Source organism: Saccopteryx leptura, chromosome 3 (genome assembly GCF_036850995.1).
Source record: "Saccopteryx leptura isolate mSacLep1 chromosome 3, mSacLep1_pri_phased_curated, whole genome shotgun sequence".
Taxonomy (NCBI): domain Eukaryota; kingdom Metazoa; phylum Chordata; class Mammalia; order Chiroptera; family Emballonuridae; genus Saccopteryx; species Saccopteryx leptura.
The window spans coordinates 92,258,193-92,275,009 of NC_089505.1; the positions used below are offsets into that span (position 1 = coordinate 92,258,193).

The 16,817-nt window shown below is 51.9% G+C and overlaps 1 protein-coding gene and 1 pseudogene across 1 annotated transcript; both read left to right on the forward strand.

Moving 5' to 3' along the window:
* The first annotated feature begins 178 nt into the window (after positions 1-178).
* On the forward strand, positions 179-2,900 carry LOC136398269 (PRAME family member 20-like; annotated as a pseudogene).
* Positions 2,901-5,082: 2,182 nt separating this feature from the next.
* On the forward strand, positions 5,083-16,566 carry LOC136398270 (cilia- and flagella-associated protein 107-like). Its single transcript, XM_066372628.1, has 4 exons — positions 5,083-5,164; positions 11,100-11,299; positions 14,940-15,117; positions 16,385-16,566. Exons 1-4 carry the CDS (start codon positions 5,083-5,085, stop codon positions 16,564-16,566), a joined length of 642 nt encoding a protein of 213 aa, XP_066228725.1.
* Positions 16,567-16,817: the final 251 nt, after the last annotated feature.

Consider the following 16,817-nt stretch of genomic DNA (forward strand, 5'->3'; position numbering starts at 1 on the left):
CCCCGATGGAGCCGGGGGGTAGACGCAGGCTCTCTCACCATGGCCGGGCAGTGGCTCTGGCCCTGAGCTGGCTCTTCTGAAGGCAGGGGGTGTCCGAGTCGACGGGCGTGCTCCCGCTCGGCCTGGCACGGATGCCTCCGTCTTGTTTCCGCAGGGTCCCTCTCGCAGTGGTCTGAGTATGAGCGTCCAGACCCCGCCCAGACTCCTGAACCTGGCAGTGAAGAGCTTGCTGAGGGACGAGGCCTTGGCCATCGCCGCTCTGGAGTGTCTGCCCGCCGAGCTCTTCCCGCCGCTGTTCATGGAGGCCTTCTCTGGGGGACACAGGGAGTCCCTGAAGGCGATGGTGCACGCCTGGCCCTTTGGCCACCTCCCTCTGGGGGGCCTGATGCGGGAGCCTCAGCTCGAGACCTTAAAAGCTGCGTTCGATGGGCTTGACATCCTGCTTGCCGAGAAGGTCCGCCCCAGGTGAGGCTGACCCAGGTAGCCTGGGCGGGTCCCGGGCATCTGGGAAGACAGCCGGGGTCAGGGGGTGTGGAGGGCCGAAGGGGGGACCAGAGGTGTCTGACGGTGCCAGCCAAGCTCAGAGGGGCCTTGGACACTGGCCAGCTGCTCTCTTTGGGAAGTAGAGGATGGCTTACAAGTGGAGGAGGCCTGGAGAAACATGCCCTGCTTCCTCCCGGGGGCACTTAGAGGTACTAGAAGTGCCGACCAGGATGGACGGAAGGGAAGGAGGTGGGGGTTGGGGGGTCAGGGGAGGAGCCATTGTTGGGAGGCAGACTGGCCTCAGGGGGGCGGAGTCCGATGCCGCCTCCGCTCTGAGCTGCTGGGCTCCATCCTGACCTGTTGCTCTGGAAGCTTCTCAGCCAGTGTCCTGCGCCCCCCCCCCCCCCACAGGAGGAGCAAACTGCAGGTGCTGGAATTACGGAACACCGGTCAGGACTTCTGGAGCATGTGGTCCGGACCCAGGGACCAGGTGTGCTCGCCGGTGGGACTCGTGATGGTGCCCAGTTGCAAGATGAAGCAGCCCTCGACTCCCTTGGAGGTGTTCACAGACCTTTGCCTCAGCAGTAGGGCCCCGGACCGATTCCTCACCTACCTCCTCAGCTGGGCCAAGTGGAGGGAAGGGCCGCTACACCTGTGCTGCAGGAGGCTGAAGATCTTTGCCGTGCCCATGGAGACTGTGCGGAAGGTCCTGGCTCTGGTGCGGCTGGACTGTATCCAGGCGGTGGAAGTGAACTGCAGCTGGACCTTGTCCACCCTGGGGATGTTCACCTCTTACCTGGGTCAGATGAGGAACGTGCGGTTCCTCTCTCTCGCCCACATCCACATACTGGCCGAGGAGGAGGAAGAGCTTAACCAGTATGTTTCCCAGTTCACCTGTCAGTTCTTCAGACTGCAGCACCTCCGGAGGTTCTACATGGAATGCCCCTCCTTCCTCAAAGGCCGTCTGGACCAGCTGCTCAGGTGAGAGTTTTCACGGGGAACGCAACACCAGAATGTCCAGTGCATCATGTCTTGTTAGCTGCTGCAGGGTGGTGTCACGTAACCTCCCAAAGAAAAGGCGAAAGGACAAACGGAGAGAGGGGCCCTGGAAAGAGAAGCTTTATCGTGAGGTGGGGGGTTGGACCCACCGCGGGTGGGTTTGTGAATCCTTCCTTAGGGAGCGATGTCTGAGTTAACCTGGCTTAGGAAGAGGCGAGGGAGGAGGAAAAGCCAGATAGAGCATCTCCAAAGATAAGCTCTGTGCTCGCCAGCTGCGTGAACACATGAGCCTGTGTCAGATTCCCAGGGCTGGTCCTGTGCTCCAGGTAAGGTAACTAGCATAGGGCAATGCATGATTCTGACGATAAGGTGGGGGCGGTGAAAAGGATCACCAGATTTGAGAGGTGGTTTGCTGCGGGCAAAGCAGGGATGTGAGCAGCCCCTGCACACTGGCCACCCCGGGGGATGTTGCAGGATCTTGCACAGGTTTGTTTTTACGCATCAGAGTAACTAGCTTCACGTGGCCCAGATATCTGAGTGCCTGTGGGGCCGAAACAGCAGACGGAAGGCAGCAGACGGAGTCGAGAGCATTTTAGGTCTTGTTTCCCGTGTTAAAAATCAGGGATGCCCACATGATCGAGACACTGTCAGGCTCTCTGAGCGTGAACCCGTGTCTTCCATTACATCCATTCATCCTCGTTAAGTGGAGCGCTGTGCTTGTTAGGTGTGGAAAGGAAGCTTTGGGGATTTCATGACCTTGACTCAGTCACGCAAGGGAAGGTGGAAGTCCTCAGCCTGACATGAGAGTGGGTGTCCTGGGTTTTGGCTTTCTTCCGATGGTCAGGTCAACCCTGGGCTTGGATGAATCGGTCCTCTCCCATCTGGAGGCCACTCCCCTTGACTACCAACTGCTCCGTCTCTCCCCAGGTGCCTGCAGACCCCCTTGGAGACCCTCTGCATAACGAACTGCTCGCTTACGGAATCAGACTTGATACACCTGTCCCGGTGTCCGAACCTCCGTCAGCTAAAAAACCTGGATCTGAGCGGCGTCAGACTGACCGGCTTTAGTCCCGAGCCGCTCCGAGCTCTGCTAGAGGAAGTGGCAGCCACCCTCCAGGACCTGGACTTAATTGACTGTGGGATGGTGGACTCCCAAGTCAAGGCCATCGTGCCCGTCCTGAGCCGCTGCCACCAGCTCAGGACCCTCGGCATCTCTGGGAACCTCTCGGTGGCCACGGTGGAGAAGCTGTTGCGTCACGCTGCGCAGTTTGAGCCTGGAGCTGTACCCCGCCCCTCTGGAGAGACTGGGCCAGATCCAGGATGAGCTGACAGGGATTCTGAGGGACTTAAACACAGCCCAGGACCATCTGGCTGAGCACGAGCCCCTGTCTGCTCTGTGGCAACAAGATATTCTATGACGTGGAGCCTGTCCTATGCCCCTGTGATAACCTTGCTTAGTGTAGTGCACCCAGCAACAGCTTTCTTCTGGGCACTTGGAATCTGAAACCTAGGGCCAGAGTTGCATTATCCAGAGGGCGCACACCCGTGTTTCAGACACGTGCTCAGTGTGAATGGGGAAAGGAAGGGACAAATGGAGGGGAGTTGATGGGACATCAGGGGGCAAGTGTCCTGTAGAGTCAGAGACAGGAATTTGAATCGCCAGATTGCGGTTTGGGCCTGAGATGCCCATGTGGGAGTCACCGTGGGGTGGATGGTTGTAAAGGAATGATCAGAAATAAAGAAAACTTCAATGGCAACTGTCTGGCCCTCCATGTTCTATTAACCTGTTTACACCTCAGGATGCCCCAGTTACTGCTGGGATGAAAGGCAAAATCCCTTTTAACAAAATACAGGTACTGAAATTATTCAGGCATATAACACTTTTCCTTAGTACTTCTAGATCACATTAAAAGTATGATTATTTATTGCCTGACCAGGTGGTGGTGCAGTGGATAGAGCGTTGGACTGGGATGCTGAGGACCCAGGTTCGAGACCCCGAGGTCGCCAGCCTGTGCGTGGGCTTATCTGGTTTGAGCAAAGCTCACCAGCTTGGACCCAAGGTCACTGGCTTGAGCAAGGGGTTACTCGGTCTGTTGAAGGCCCACGGTCAAGGCACATATGAGAAAGCAATCAATGAACAACTAAGGTGTGGCAACGAAAAACTAATGATTGATGCTTCTCATCTCTCTCCGTTCCTGTGTGTCTATCCCTCTCTCTGACTCTTTGTCTTTGTAAAAAAAAAAAAAAAAAAAAAAAAAAGTATAACCTTTTTGGGGGCTAGGTCATATCAGTGAGAAATTGGCTTTATTCCCACAATACTGTACCTCCCATCACTCCCCATCCAGGAAGAAGAGAATAGCATGTTTGGAAATTAGCATATCAAGATGGGTAACAGAAAAACCGGGCAAAGGAGTGACCCTGCCTGCGCAGAGTCACTGTATCAGGAAGTTTCTCCCGACTAACCAAGAAGTCCTGTAATCAGCCACCTGCATGCTGGGGGGACCAGCCAAGCCAATGGCATAACCCCGTCCAAGTCCAGAGGCCTTGAGAACCAGAGGAGCCCATGGTGTAACCCCCAGTCTGAGGCCTAAGCCCTGAGAACAAAGGGACAGCTGGTAGAAGTCCTGGAGTGTGAAGCCCTGAGAGCCAGGAGCTCAGATGTTTGTGAGCGGGGAAGAAGGATGTCTCAGCCAAAGAAGGGAGCATTCATCCTTCCTTCCTTCCCCTTCCTGTTCCACTGGGACGAAGGGTGAAGCCCACCAGCACTGGAAGATCTCCTTACTCAGTCTACTAGTCAGAGGCTAATCCCGTCCACACACACCCAGAACTGTCTTCCCAGCTCTCCGGGCGTCCCTTAACGCAGTCAAGCTGACACATAAAATTAACTCATCGCAGCGACCCTCAACAAGCGGCACCCAAATGAAGACAGACTCCAAGCTGAGGATTCAGGGGCTGGAGCTGCTGGGTGGGAGGACCAGAGGCAAGACCCTCAGTTCCCCTGTAAAATGGGGACAATGGAGCTCACCCAGCTTAGGGGATTCCTATAGGATCCAATGAAATGATGTGTGTTGAGGGCTTGGCTCTGGGCCTGGCATAAAGTAAGAGCTCAATAAATAAATCTTTTCTGCCTGACCAGGCGGTTGCGCAGTGGATAGAGCATTGGACTGGGATGCAGAGGACCCAGGGTCAAGACCCTGAGGTCGCCAGATTGAGCGCGGGCTCTTCTGGTTTGAGCAAAAAGCTCACCAGCTTGAACCCAAGGTTGCTGGCTCCAGCAAGGGGTTACTCAGTCTGCTGAAGGCCCACGGTCAAGGCACGTATGAGAAAGCAATCAATGAACAACTAAGGTGTTGCAACGCGCAATGAAAAACTAATGATTGATGCTTCTCATCTCTCTCTGTTCCTGTCTGTCTGTCCCTGTCTATCCCTCTCTCTCTCTGAAAAATTAAAAATTAAAATTAAAAAATAAATTAAAATAAATAAATAAATAAATCCTTTCCTCCTTTTTCCCCTCCAAGCAGAAGCCCCCACGTTTCTTCACCCCTCAATCTCGTTCTCTACTCCTAAAATCAGGGAGGAAAGCAGGGCACTGGGCACGCAATGGAACTCCGTTACTACATATGGCCACCAATGGTCATCATGGCTCACCGGGGCAACTCTAGCAGTCAGCACAAGGGTGGAGGTGGGGTGGGCATGGGGGCGGGTTGCAATGTCAAAGATTGGATTCATCCCTGGTGATAATCAGAAAACATATTTCCAAGTCTCAGGATATATATACCACCTACTGGTAGCCCAGGGCATTGCAGGCAGGGCCATATTTGTATTTTTAAAAAATCTATTAATTAGCTATTTAAGTATAAATATTTGTGTTGTGCTTTATGCAAATATTAAAGATATAAGTTGCTGCCCTGGCCGGTTGGCTCAGCGGTAGAGCGTTGGCCTGGCGTGCGGGGGACCCGGGTTCGATTCCCGGCCAGGGCACATAGGAGAGCCGCCCATTTGCTTCTCCACCCTCTACCCCCTCCTTCCTCTCTGTCTCTCTCTTCCCTTCCCGCAGCCAAGGCTTCATTGGAGCAAGGATGGCCCGGGAGCTGGGGATGGCTCCTTGGCCTCTGCCCCAGGCGCTAGAGTGGCTCTGGTGGTGGCAAAGCGACGCCCCGGAGGGGCAGAGCATCGCCCCCTGGTGGGCAGAGCGTCGCCCCTGGTGGGCGTGCCGGGTGGATCCCGGTCGGGCGCATGCAGGAGTCTGTCTGACTGTCTCTCCCCGTTTCCAGCTTCAGAAAAGAAAAAAAAAAAAAAAGATATAAGTTGCCTTTTGCAACAATGAAGGGAAGTTAGTACTTGGTTTAGAGCCTCACAACAAAATTTAAAACTGATTTTAAAGATCAATGACCAAGAATTGTTCCTTCTTTAAAAATATTTAGAATACTGACCTGTGGTGGCGCAGGGGATAAAGCGTTGACCTGGAAATGCTGAGGTCACTGGTTCGAAACCCTGGGCTTGCCTGGTCAAGGCACATATGGGAGTTGATGTTTCTAGCTCCTCCCACCCTCTCTCCCTCTCTAAAAATGAATAAATAAATTAAATATTTAGAATAAAATTTTAGAGCTGTAAAGATAACAGATTTATTTATTTATTTATTTGAGAGAGAGCAAGAGAGAGAGAGAGAGAGAGAAACAGGAAAGGAGAGAGACGAGAAGCATCAGCTCATAGATGCGGCACCTTAGTTGTTCACTGATTGCTTTCTCCTATGTGCCTTTACCAGGGAGCTCCAGCCGATCCAGTGACCTCTTGCTCAAGCCAGTGACCTTTGGGCTCAAGCCAGTGACCTTGGGATTATGTCAATAATCCCGCACTCACCTGCTCAAGCTGGTGCCCTTGGGGTTTTGAACCTGGAGCCTCAGTATTCCAAGTTGATGCTCTATTCACTGGGCCACCACCAGTCAGGCAATGTAATTAAGATATTAACAACATGTTATAATAAACTTGAAAACCAAGACCAAAGGATAAATTTTTCGAGAAATATGAAATGACAAAATTTGTGCAAGAAGAAACAAATTCTGGAAAAGACAAATCAAAAAATATTGAAATGGTAATCAAAGAGACCGCCCACCCCCAAAGCTCCATTTCATTGTGGTTTTCCACACATTCGGGCAATTCCTGTTTTACATAAAGCGGTCCAGATAATATACAATGGGGGAAGCTCTGCAATTGATTTTGTGAGGCCAGCTGTACCCTGTGTTTCTAACCGAATAAGAACACTGTAAGGAAAATAAATTATAGGCCAATCTGGCAAAAATTGTCACTTCGACCAACTGTAGCCAACAATGTATTAAAAAGTACTCTATCACAATCAAGTGAAGTTCATTTCAGAAATACAAAACAACCTCTGAAAAGTCTATCGGTGTACTTCACCACATCGACAGACTAAAAAAAGGAAAACACAGTTGCCTTAAAAATTCAAAAAGAGGCCCTGGCCGGTTGGCTCAGTGGTAGAGCGTCGGCCTGGCATGCAGGGGTCTCAGTTTCGATTCCCGGCCAGGGCACACAGGAGAGGTGCCCATCTGCTTCTCCACCACTCCCCCTCCCCTTCCTCTCTGTCTCTCTCTTCCCCTCTCACAGCTGAGGCTCCACTGGAGCAAAGTTTGCCCGGGCGCTGAGGATGGCTCTGTGGCCTCTGCCTTAGGTGCTAGAATGGCTCTGATTGTGGCAGAGCGACACCCCCTGGTGGGCAGAGCGTCGCCCCTGGTGGGCGTGCCGGGTGGATCCCAGTTGGGTGCATGCGGGAGTCTGTCTGACAGTCTCTCCCTGTTTCCAGCTTCAGAAAAATACAAAAACAACAACAACAACAACAACAACAAAAAACAAGGGTGCCTGCTTTTTTGCTTTTTTTTTTTTTACAAAGACAGCGAGAGGGATAGATAGGGACAGACAGATAGGAACGGAGAGAGATGAGAAGCATCAATCATTAGTTTTTCATTGCGCGTCGCAACACCCTAGTTGTTCATTGATTGCTTTCTCATATGTGCCTTGACCGCGGGCCTTCAGCAGACCAAGTAACCCCTTGCTCGAGCCAGCAACCTTGGGTCCAAGCTGGTGAGCTTTGCTCAAACCAGATGAGTCTGCACTCAAGCTGGCGACTTCAGGGTCTCAAACCTGGGTCCTCTGTATCCCAGTCCGACGCTCTATCCACTGCGCCACCACCTGGTCAGGCAGGGTGCCTGCTTTTGCCACTTCTATTCAACATTGTATGAAAAGTTCTAGCCAGAGCAAGAAAAGAAATGAAAATTATAGAACTGGATAGAAAGAAGTAAAATGATCTCTATATGACATGGTCTTATAGGTGCCAAACCCTAAAGACCACATACACACACCCGTTAAAACTAATAAATTCAGCAAAGTTGCAGGATATAATTTTTTTTTTTTTTTTTTTTTTTTACACAGACATCCAGAGATAGGGACAGACAGACAGGAACGGAGAGAGATGAGAAGCATCAATCATTAGTTTTTCGTTGCACATTGCGACACCTTAGTTGTTCATTCATTGCTTTCTCATATGTGCCTTGACTGTAGGCCTTCAGCAGATGGAGTAACCCCTTGCTCAAGCCAGCGACCCTGGGTCCAAGCTGGTGAACTTTGCTCAATCCAGATGAGCGTGCGCTCAAGCTGACAACCTCAGGGTCTCAAACCTGGGTCCTACGCATCCTAGTCTGATGCTCTATCCATTGTGCCACCACCTGGTCAGGCAAGCAGGATACAAAATTAACATGCAAAAATCAGTTGCATTTCTATACACCAACCACGAACAATCTAAGGAAAGAACTTAGGGAGACAGTTCTATTTATCATAGCATCAAAAAGAATAAAATGCTTAGGAATAAACTTAACAAAGAAGGCAAAAGACTTATACACTAGACACAAGTTGAAAGAAATAAGACAGCAATATATGGAGCAACATTCTTGTGTTCATGGATTGGAAGACAATATTAAGATGCCAATGCTACCCAAAATTAGCTACAGATTCAATGCAACCTCTATGAGAGATTTTTATTTTATTTTTTGGCACAAATTTAAAACTCCACCCTAAATATCATTGGAAATACCAAGATGCTCTGAATAGCCAAACAAATCTGAAAAGAAGGACAATGTTGGAGAATTCAGTTTCTCTAATTTCAAAACTTATTACAAAGCTATAGAAATCAAAATAGTGGGATACTGGTACAAAGGTAGATATATAAACCAATGAAGTAGAATAAAGAGCCCAGAAATAAATCCTCCCATATATAATCAGATCGTTTAAACAAGGATGCCAAGCCTGACCAGGTGGTGGCGCAGTGAATAGAGCATTGGACTGGGATGTGGAGGACCCAGGTTCGAGACCCTGAGGTTGCCAGCTTGAGCGTGGGCTCATCTGGTTTGAGCAAGGCTCACCAGCTTAGAACCAAGGTCGCTGAATCGAGCAAGGGGTCACTTGGTCTGCTGTAGCCCCCGGTCAAGGCACATATGAGAAATCAATCAATGAACAACTAAGGAGCCGCAATGAAGAACTGATGTTTCTCATTTCTCTTCCTTTCTGTTCGTCTGTCCCTATCTGTCCCTCTCTCTGACTGTCTCTGTCTCTGGCACAAAAAATAAAATAAAATAAACAAGGATGCCAAGACCACTCAACGGAATAAAAACTATCTTTTCAATAAATGGTATTGGGAAAACTAATAGCCACATGCAGAAGAGTAAAGTTGGACCCTTACTTTTTACCATATACAAACAGTAAATAAAAATGGATCAAAGACCTAAAACTATAAAGCAAGCAGAAGAAAACATGGGAGAAAAGATTCATGACATTGAATTTGGCAGCCGTTTCTTAGCTATGACACCAAAAGCTTTGTCAGCAAAAGAAAAAATAGATGTATTGAACTTCATCAACATTAAACACTCTCAGGCATCAAAGAACACTATCAACAAAGTGAAAAAGCAACTCACAAAATGGGAGAAAATATTTGCAAATCTTCTATGTAATAAAGAAATACTATCCAGAGTATATAAAGAAGTCCTACAACTCAACAACAACAAAAACTTGATTAAAAATTGGTAAAGATCTTGAACAGACATTTCTTCAAAGAGAATAAACAAATAACCAATAAGTACATGAAAAGATGCTCCACATCACATTATTACGGAAAAGCAAATCAAAACCATAATGAGACACCACTTCACACCCATTAGAATGACTATTACTTAAAAAAAGAAAAAACCCAGAAAAGTACAAGTGTTGGGAGGATGTGGAGCAATCAGAGCCATTGCGCATTGTTGCTAGGAATGTAAATGGTACAGCCACCGTGGTAGATAGTATGCCACTTCCTCAAGAAATAAAACATAGAGCCCTGGCTGGTTGGCTCAGTGGTAGAGCGTCGGCCTGGCGTGCAGGGGTCCCGGGTTCGATTCCCGGCCAGGGCACACAGGAGAAGCACCCATCTGCTTCTCCACCCCTCCCCCTCTCCTTCCTCTCTGTCTCTCTCTTCCCCTCCCGCAGCCGAGGCTCCATTGGAGCAAAGATGGCCCGGGCGCTGGGGATGGCTCCTTGGCCTCTGCCCCAGGCGCTAGAGTGGCTCTGGTTGCAACAGAGCGACGCCCCGGAGGGGCAGAGCATCACCCCCTGGTGGGCAGAGCCTCATCCCTGGTGGGTGTGCCGGGTGGATCCCGGTCGGGCACATGTGGGAGTATGTCTGACTGTCTCTCCCCGTTTCCAGCTTCAGAAAAATCCAAAAAAAAAAAAAAAAAAAAAAAAAGAAATAAAACGTAGAATTACCACATGACCCAGGAATTCCACTTTTGGGTCTAGACCCCCTAACATTGAAACCATGATCTTGAAGACAGATATCTGTGCATCCATGTTCATAACAACATTATTCATAGTAGCCAAAGGGTAGAAGTAATTCAACAATGGATAAATGGGTAAGCAAAATGTGGTGCATACATACAATGGAATATTACTCAGCCTTTAAAAGGAAAAAAATTCTGACACATGCTACAGTGCAGATGAACGTTGGAGACACTATGCTAAGTGAGATAAGTCAGTCATCAGAGGACAAATACCGTGTGATTCCACTTACATGAGGTCCCCAGCGGAGTGGCGGGTGCCAGGGCTGGAGGCGGGGAGATAGGGGAGTTGTTGAATGTGTACAGTTTCAGTTTGAGATGATGAAAACGTCCTGGAAATGGGTGGTGGTGGTGGTTACACGATAATGTGAATGTTCTTAAATGCCACTGAACTGTGCATTTAACCATGGTTAACACGGTAAATTTCATTATGCGTATGTTGCCACACTTAAGTTTTACAATATCATATACTAGGGAGAAAAGAGTGAGTTGGAAAGGGTGAGAACAAAGAAGTAAAAGAAAGGGAAGAGAAGCAGGAAGGAGGAGCGGGGAGAGGGAAGACGACAGAGGGAGCAGGTGCCGACCACGAGAAGTGGTCGGGCGACCCCACCATCAGCTTTCCCGAGGGGTCCTGGGAGGCGGGGTGCACGCTGCTTTCCAAACCCTGGAAGGGAGGGGGCAAAATGAAGCCTGAGTTATGAAGGATGCCCTGGGCTCCCCGCTGACCCTTTCTCCGCCCAGCTTCTGATGGCCCAGGAGGCGAGGGCTTGCAGCAGAAGTTGGAGAAGGGACGTTACAGTTGTTTTGAATATTTGATTTTTTCCAGTTCACCAAAGACACTGAGAAATCAACCTGAGAGCGTTTACAGGAAAGAGTATGTGCCCTTCCCTGGCCATCGACCGGACCAGATCGCCAGGTGGTATGGGAAGAAGAGGATTGAGGTAAGAGAGGGTGAGGGCCCCAGGCTCAGGCCGGACCCCTCCCCGAGGCTCAGAAGGTCCCCAGCAGCCAGCTCCTTCTCGGCCCAGTTCCCTCCTGGGAATACAGGAGTAGGGTCTTCAGTACCCTCCCCGGCCCAGGCGCTGCCCGGGGCACTCACCTTTATGACCCGACAAGCAGAGTTCTGTCCAGTCTGCAGCTGGTGGCGAACCCAGCCCTGTATCCCAGCACTTCCCAGCACCACTGTTCCCATTCCCATGCACTTCTCCCGCAGGATACAGACAAAGGGTGTAGGAGACAAACAGACAGACATGGCTAATGGGGACGACAGTGAGGAATCACAGAAGGTACGCCAAAAGCAAATAGCGGTGATGTTTAGACGACAGCGTTTTGTGCCTCCGAAGCCCCAGCTTCTTGTTCTTTTGTATAAAACGTCAAGGACCATTCATGGCCCTCTCCTTCCCTGGGTGTCTGTGGTATGTCTTGTTCCAGGCCTGCCGAGCGGGGAGCAGGGAACCGCAATCTCCGGACAACCCCCTCCCACCTCCCCTACCTGACCCTAACACCTGCCTGAAAGCAGGGTGGGGCCCGGGGGGCACAGCATGAGCACTGGACAGCTGTCAGAATGGGTTGGAAGAGATTGTTCAGCTCAGCACTCTCATTTTCCCATAAAAGCTGCCCAGGCACGGTGAGTGTCTTGTCTGAGGCAGTGCTGCTGGTTGGTAAGGGACCGTGCAGGTGGCCGCAGTGCCACTGGTTGGTAAGAGACTATGCAGGTGGCCGCAGTGCCGCTGGTTGGTAAGGGACCGTGCAGGTGGCCGCAGTGCCGCTGGTTGGTAAGGGACCGTGCAGGTGGCCGCAGTGCCACTGGTTGGTAAGAGACTATGCAGGTGGCCGCAGTGCCGCTGGTTGGTAAGGGACCGTGCAGGTGGCCGCAGTGCCGCTGGTTGGTAAGGGACTATGCAGGTGACTACTCTAAAAATTCAGCAAGGATGTTCCTGAGATGCCCCTTCGTCATTTGCTGGAGTTGGCTTCTGCGCTTGGGGATTTGTGCCAGCGTTTCAGCTCTATGCTGGCACCCCTGGTCGTGCTGGCATCCCTGGTTGTGCTGGCATCCTCAGACCACGCTGCTGCTCAGGGGCTGCCGACTTTACCATTAGTGTGTACTGAAGACACAAGTGCGTGGTAACATAAGGAAGCAAAAATTAGAACCCACGATCTGGGGCTTCTAGTCACCAGCTATCCATGCACACAAGGCACGTGGCACTTAGCCTCATCCTCAGTGCACACTAGCTGCCCTTTTTATCCCCTCTCTTCTTTCTCAAGGGAGAGGAGTGGAGATAGACAGACTCCTGCATGTGCCCTGTCTGGATCCTCCTGGCAACCCTAATCGGGGGCGAGGCTCTGCCCATCTGGGGTCATGCTTGCAACCAAGCTATTTTTTACACCTGAGACAGAGGCTCCACGAAGCCATCCTCAGCACCTGGGACCGATGTGCTTGAACCAATCGAGCTATGGCTGCAGGAAAGGAGGAGAGAGAAAAAGAGAGAGAAGGGGAGGGAGAGGGGCGGAGAAGCAGATGGTTGTTTCTCCTGTGTGCCCTGACCGGGAATTGAACCTGGAACATCCACCTGCTGGGCTGATGCTCTACCACTGATCCAACTTGTGCTGTTTCTTTAAGTCCTGAGGGCCCTTACAAACCCTGACGGAGGGATAGCCACACATATATACAGCTATTAAAATTAAGACAAGTCTCCCTCCCCCAAAAGACACACAAAGTGGAACCAAGCAATTGGACATTCGTTCCTACAGACTCTGTTCGAATGGCTTGCTTGTGTGGCTGCTCCCACTCCATCAGCTCTTTGTGCCTCATTCTGCACTCCCCCGGCCACACACACACGCACACGCATGCACACACGCACACACGCACACACATGCACACACACACACACGCACACACATGCACACACACACACGCGCGCTTTACAGGACCCTTCTTAGGTGAATACTAATGGCTCTTCAAGCTGACCTTGGATAGATGAGGTTATCATTCCCTCCCAACCTGGGGAGGCTCTCCTTCTTGTACTTTTCTCCCAGGCAGGTGTATTAATCATATCCTCTATTTTCTCCACTTTACGATGCTTTGCTATGGTAGGGGCCTTGCTAATCCCAGAGACACCGCCTTCCCTGGGCCAGCTAATTCCTAGAGACAGCCAACAGCTGGCCTGTCATCATGCCTCTCAGATGCAAACCCACAGCCTAGAGTCCACAGCCTCAACCACCGCCTCCTGCATCTAACACTCACACACCAACTCAATACCCCACCCCTGCCTTAAGTTGCTCCAGGGGCAGGGGCCCACAACCAGAGGCCCTCCTGAAATTATTGAAACTGGGCAATCCTAAACTTCTCAAACGTGCCTACCCAGCCTTGCCTATTCTCTGGGAGATACTCTCTCTTCTTCTGCCTTCTGACCAACCCGGGTGCTTCCCCGTGTGGCCCTGCCTGGTGCGGCGTGCACCCTCCTTTTGGGACCTGTAAGCTCTTCTTTTAAAGGCAGTTGTCTCTGTGTCTGTCTCCTTACCATACTTGACGAAAACAAGAGTCCTGGGAATATAATCAAGACAGCCGGGCCGGGCCCCAAACCAAGAGACACAGCAAGAAGACCCCTCTTGGCCTCTCTCCTCTTCAGCCCCCCTCGGCTGATGGGAACCTCTTTGACTTGCTTTCCTTGGCATTGGAAATACTCTGGGCACCTGGTGATGGAGATCTTGGAAGCTCCTGCTTAATGCCTGTGCCCATACCCCCCCCATCTGCCTGTGGCACTGTGATCTGACTTATTTATGGAACTGCCACTTGAAACATTGGGTGCAGCCAGGACTCCCAGAGCATCGCAGACACAGACCTCCCTGTCTGTTCCAGACAGGAGGTCGGGCATGAAAATCACATTATCCTCCCCTGTAAATCAGCCCCGTCCCCCCAGGATCCCCGTCCCGGGGCCAAGAGGATTTTCTTAGGAAAAGCACTGATTCAGGCCCTTGTCCCAGAGCAAGGAGAACAAGGCTTTCTTCTCCCTGTAAACATCTCCCTGCCAAAGAAACCCCTCCATGATCTTCCAGCTGAGGTTGCCCTAAATCCTTTGCAGGAGGCGGCTGTACAACGGAGCTGAGCGTTCCCTGACCCTCCCCCTAGTAACCGATTGAATACAAGATGCACGTGTCCCGCTGTCTCTTTGGTCGGCGTCTTTCTCTTGCCCTGGGGGTAGGCACTGCGATGGTACTTGAGACTAACGAAAGGGTCTGTCTTCAGATCACAGGGACGTGCAATGAGGTGGCACCGACTCCCCCTGTTTAGCAGGGGGCCCTGACTGTCATGTTAATGCGCCCCCAATAGTTCATTGACTCGGCAGAGGCTGGGGGCCCCTCAGCTGAGACATGTGTTTGTGGTGAGCCTTGTCGGGATGGGTGGGAGAGAAGTGTGTTTCCTGTTTGGTGGGTCCACACAGCCACACCCACCGGCAGCCCATGGAGGCCCCCTGGCCAATCACGCCGCGGACCTGCATGGCAGACAACGTCTAGGTCTGTCCACGGCCAGGCGATGCTTCGCTCCGGTCAGTAACCCGCCCATTGTGTCTGTCCTTCCAGGGGCTCCCGTACAAACACCTGATCACCCACCACCAGGAGCCCTCGTGCCGCTATCTGATCAGCACGTACGACGACCATTACAACCGACATGCTTATAACCCGGGCCTGCCCTCACGCCGCACCTGGGACAGACATAAGTTGCTGTGGCTACCGGAGAAAGCCGACTTCCCCCTTCTGGGTATTTTTATAATTCTGGAATCCCCCCTGTATTGGGCGGTAAGGGGTCTGCACACACCTGCCCAGGGCTAAGGGGTGCCTGGCTCACACAGAAAGACTCACGGGGACATCTGGGCTCCTGGAGAGCCTAGAATGAGATGATGGGGGAGGGGAGAGTCCTATCTGCCCCCAGGGCTGCAACCTGCCCTTTCTGCTGGACGCCGGGATGAGGCTGGCTGTGTGATGAAGCCTTCTTCTGTGCACTGGGCAGCGGGTTCACCTGAAGCACAGGTGGCAGCAGTGACAGGTGTCACTGCACACTTGGACCAGTCATTCATTTCATAAATAGTACTATGTCCTGGGCGCTGGGCCCTGGGACAGCATCCAGAGACATAGGGGGGACAAACAGGGAGGAACTCCTGCTCTCGGGGAGTTGACGTTCCAGTCGGGTGACAGATAAGACGCCATTAAGGAATAAGATAACCTGAGATCCAGTAAATGAGATTATTTGGGGGCTGGGAGATGTGCTCTGAAGGAAAGAAAACGGGTAAGGATAGAGAGTGAGGTGGGTCATCATGGGCCTCCCTCTTCTGGGAGGGCTGAGGAGGGCGGGTCTTTCCGGGGACACCATTGAGCAGAGAAGGAGGGAGCCATGCAGGGATTGGGGGGAAGAGCATTCCACGGCAGCAGCAGCCTGCGAAAGAGCTCCAGGACAGGAGCAGAGGAAGAGCCCACAGGGCTCCCGGGCCACAGGCAGAAGTGCGGAATTTGACCTTCCCACAGCACCGAGGCTTTGGAGGGCTTGACGTGGGAGAGGACCATGAACTGACTTGTTTTAAAGCTACGCCTGCCCTGGGCACCCAGCTCTGCAGTCTTACCTTTTGATGCAAAGGGACAGAGGTCAGAGAGCAGTCTGCTTGTCACTCTGCGTTATTACTTTTGCAAGGGTTTCTTCATCTCACAAGCCCGCACTGCTCCCTTCCCTACTGGGTTGGGACAGTTACCCAAGAGCAACCAGGTCATGGGGCTGGCTTTTCAGAGGTCCCCGCCAGGGGATCCTGGTCCCTCCTGAGTACACAGGGAGTGCGGCCCCAGCCTGAGGCTACTGGGAGGCTGGCCCAGCCAACACTGGCCTGCAAGCCTGCCTTCCCTCCGGCGCACTGCCAGCCAGCCCAGTCCCTGATCCCACAGCCTGGGGACACCCCCAGGGTCCCCGCCACCCACTGCTGGCCTGTCGGGCGGCAGTGTCCCCTGAGCCCTGTTTCACCAGGACCTGCTTTCTCTTGCAGCTCCCCCAATGAATTATGGACTCTACGAGCAGCTGAAGCAGAGATGGCTCCTGCCCAAGGCTGGCCTGGGAGAGAGCACTTATACTTCGTCCTACCTCAGACCACCGCTGTGTGCCTTGTCCCTGCGGAAGCATGCCATCCTAGTCCCTCCCCCACGCCTGCACCCTGTCCCACGCTTCTGAGACCGCACACCCCCCACTCCCTGTAACACAGGCAGAACCAGCTGGAGGGACTTCCTGTGATCAGACCTGCCAGGCAACAGGCAGCTGAAGACGCTCCCAGCCCCCCTGACTTTTATAACCAGCCCATCGAGGGACCCTCAGCATCATGGTCTGTGTTTTAGGGTTCCTGCTCCTCCGCCGCACCCCCAGGTTCCTTTTTTGTCCATCCTACAATTAAAGCTCTTCGACACCGTGGGGTGTCACGTATGTGC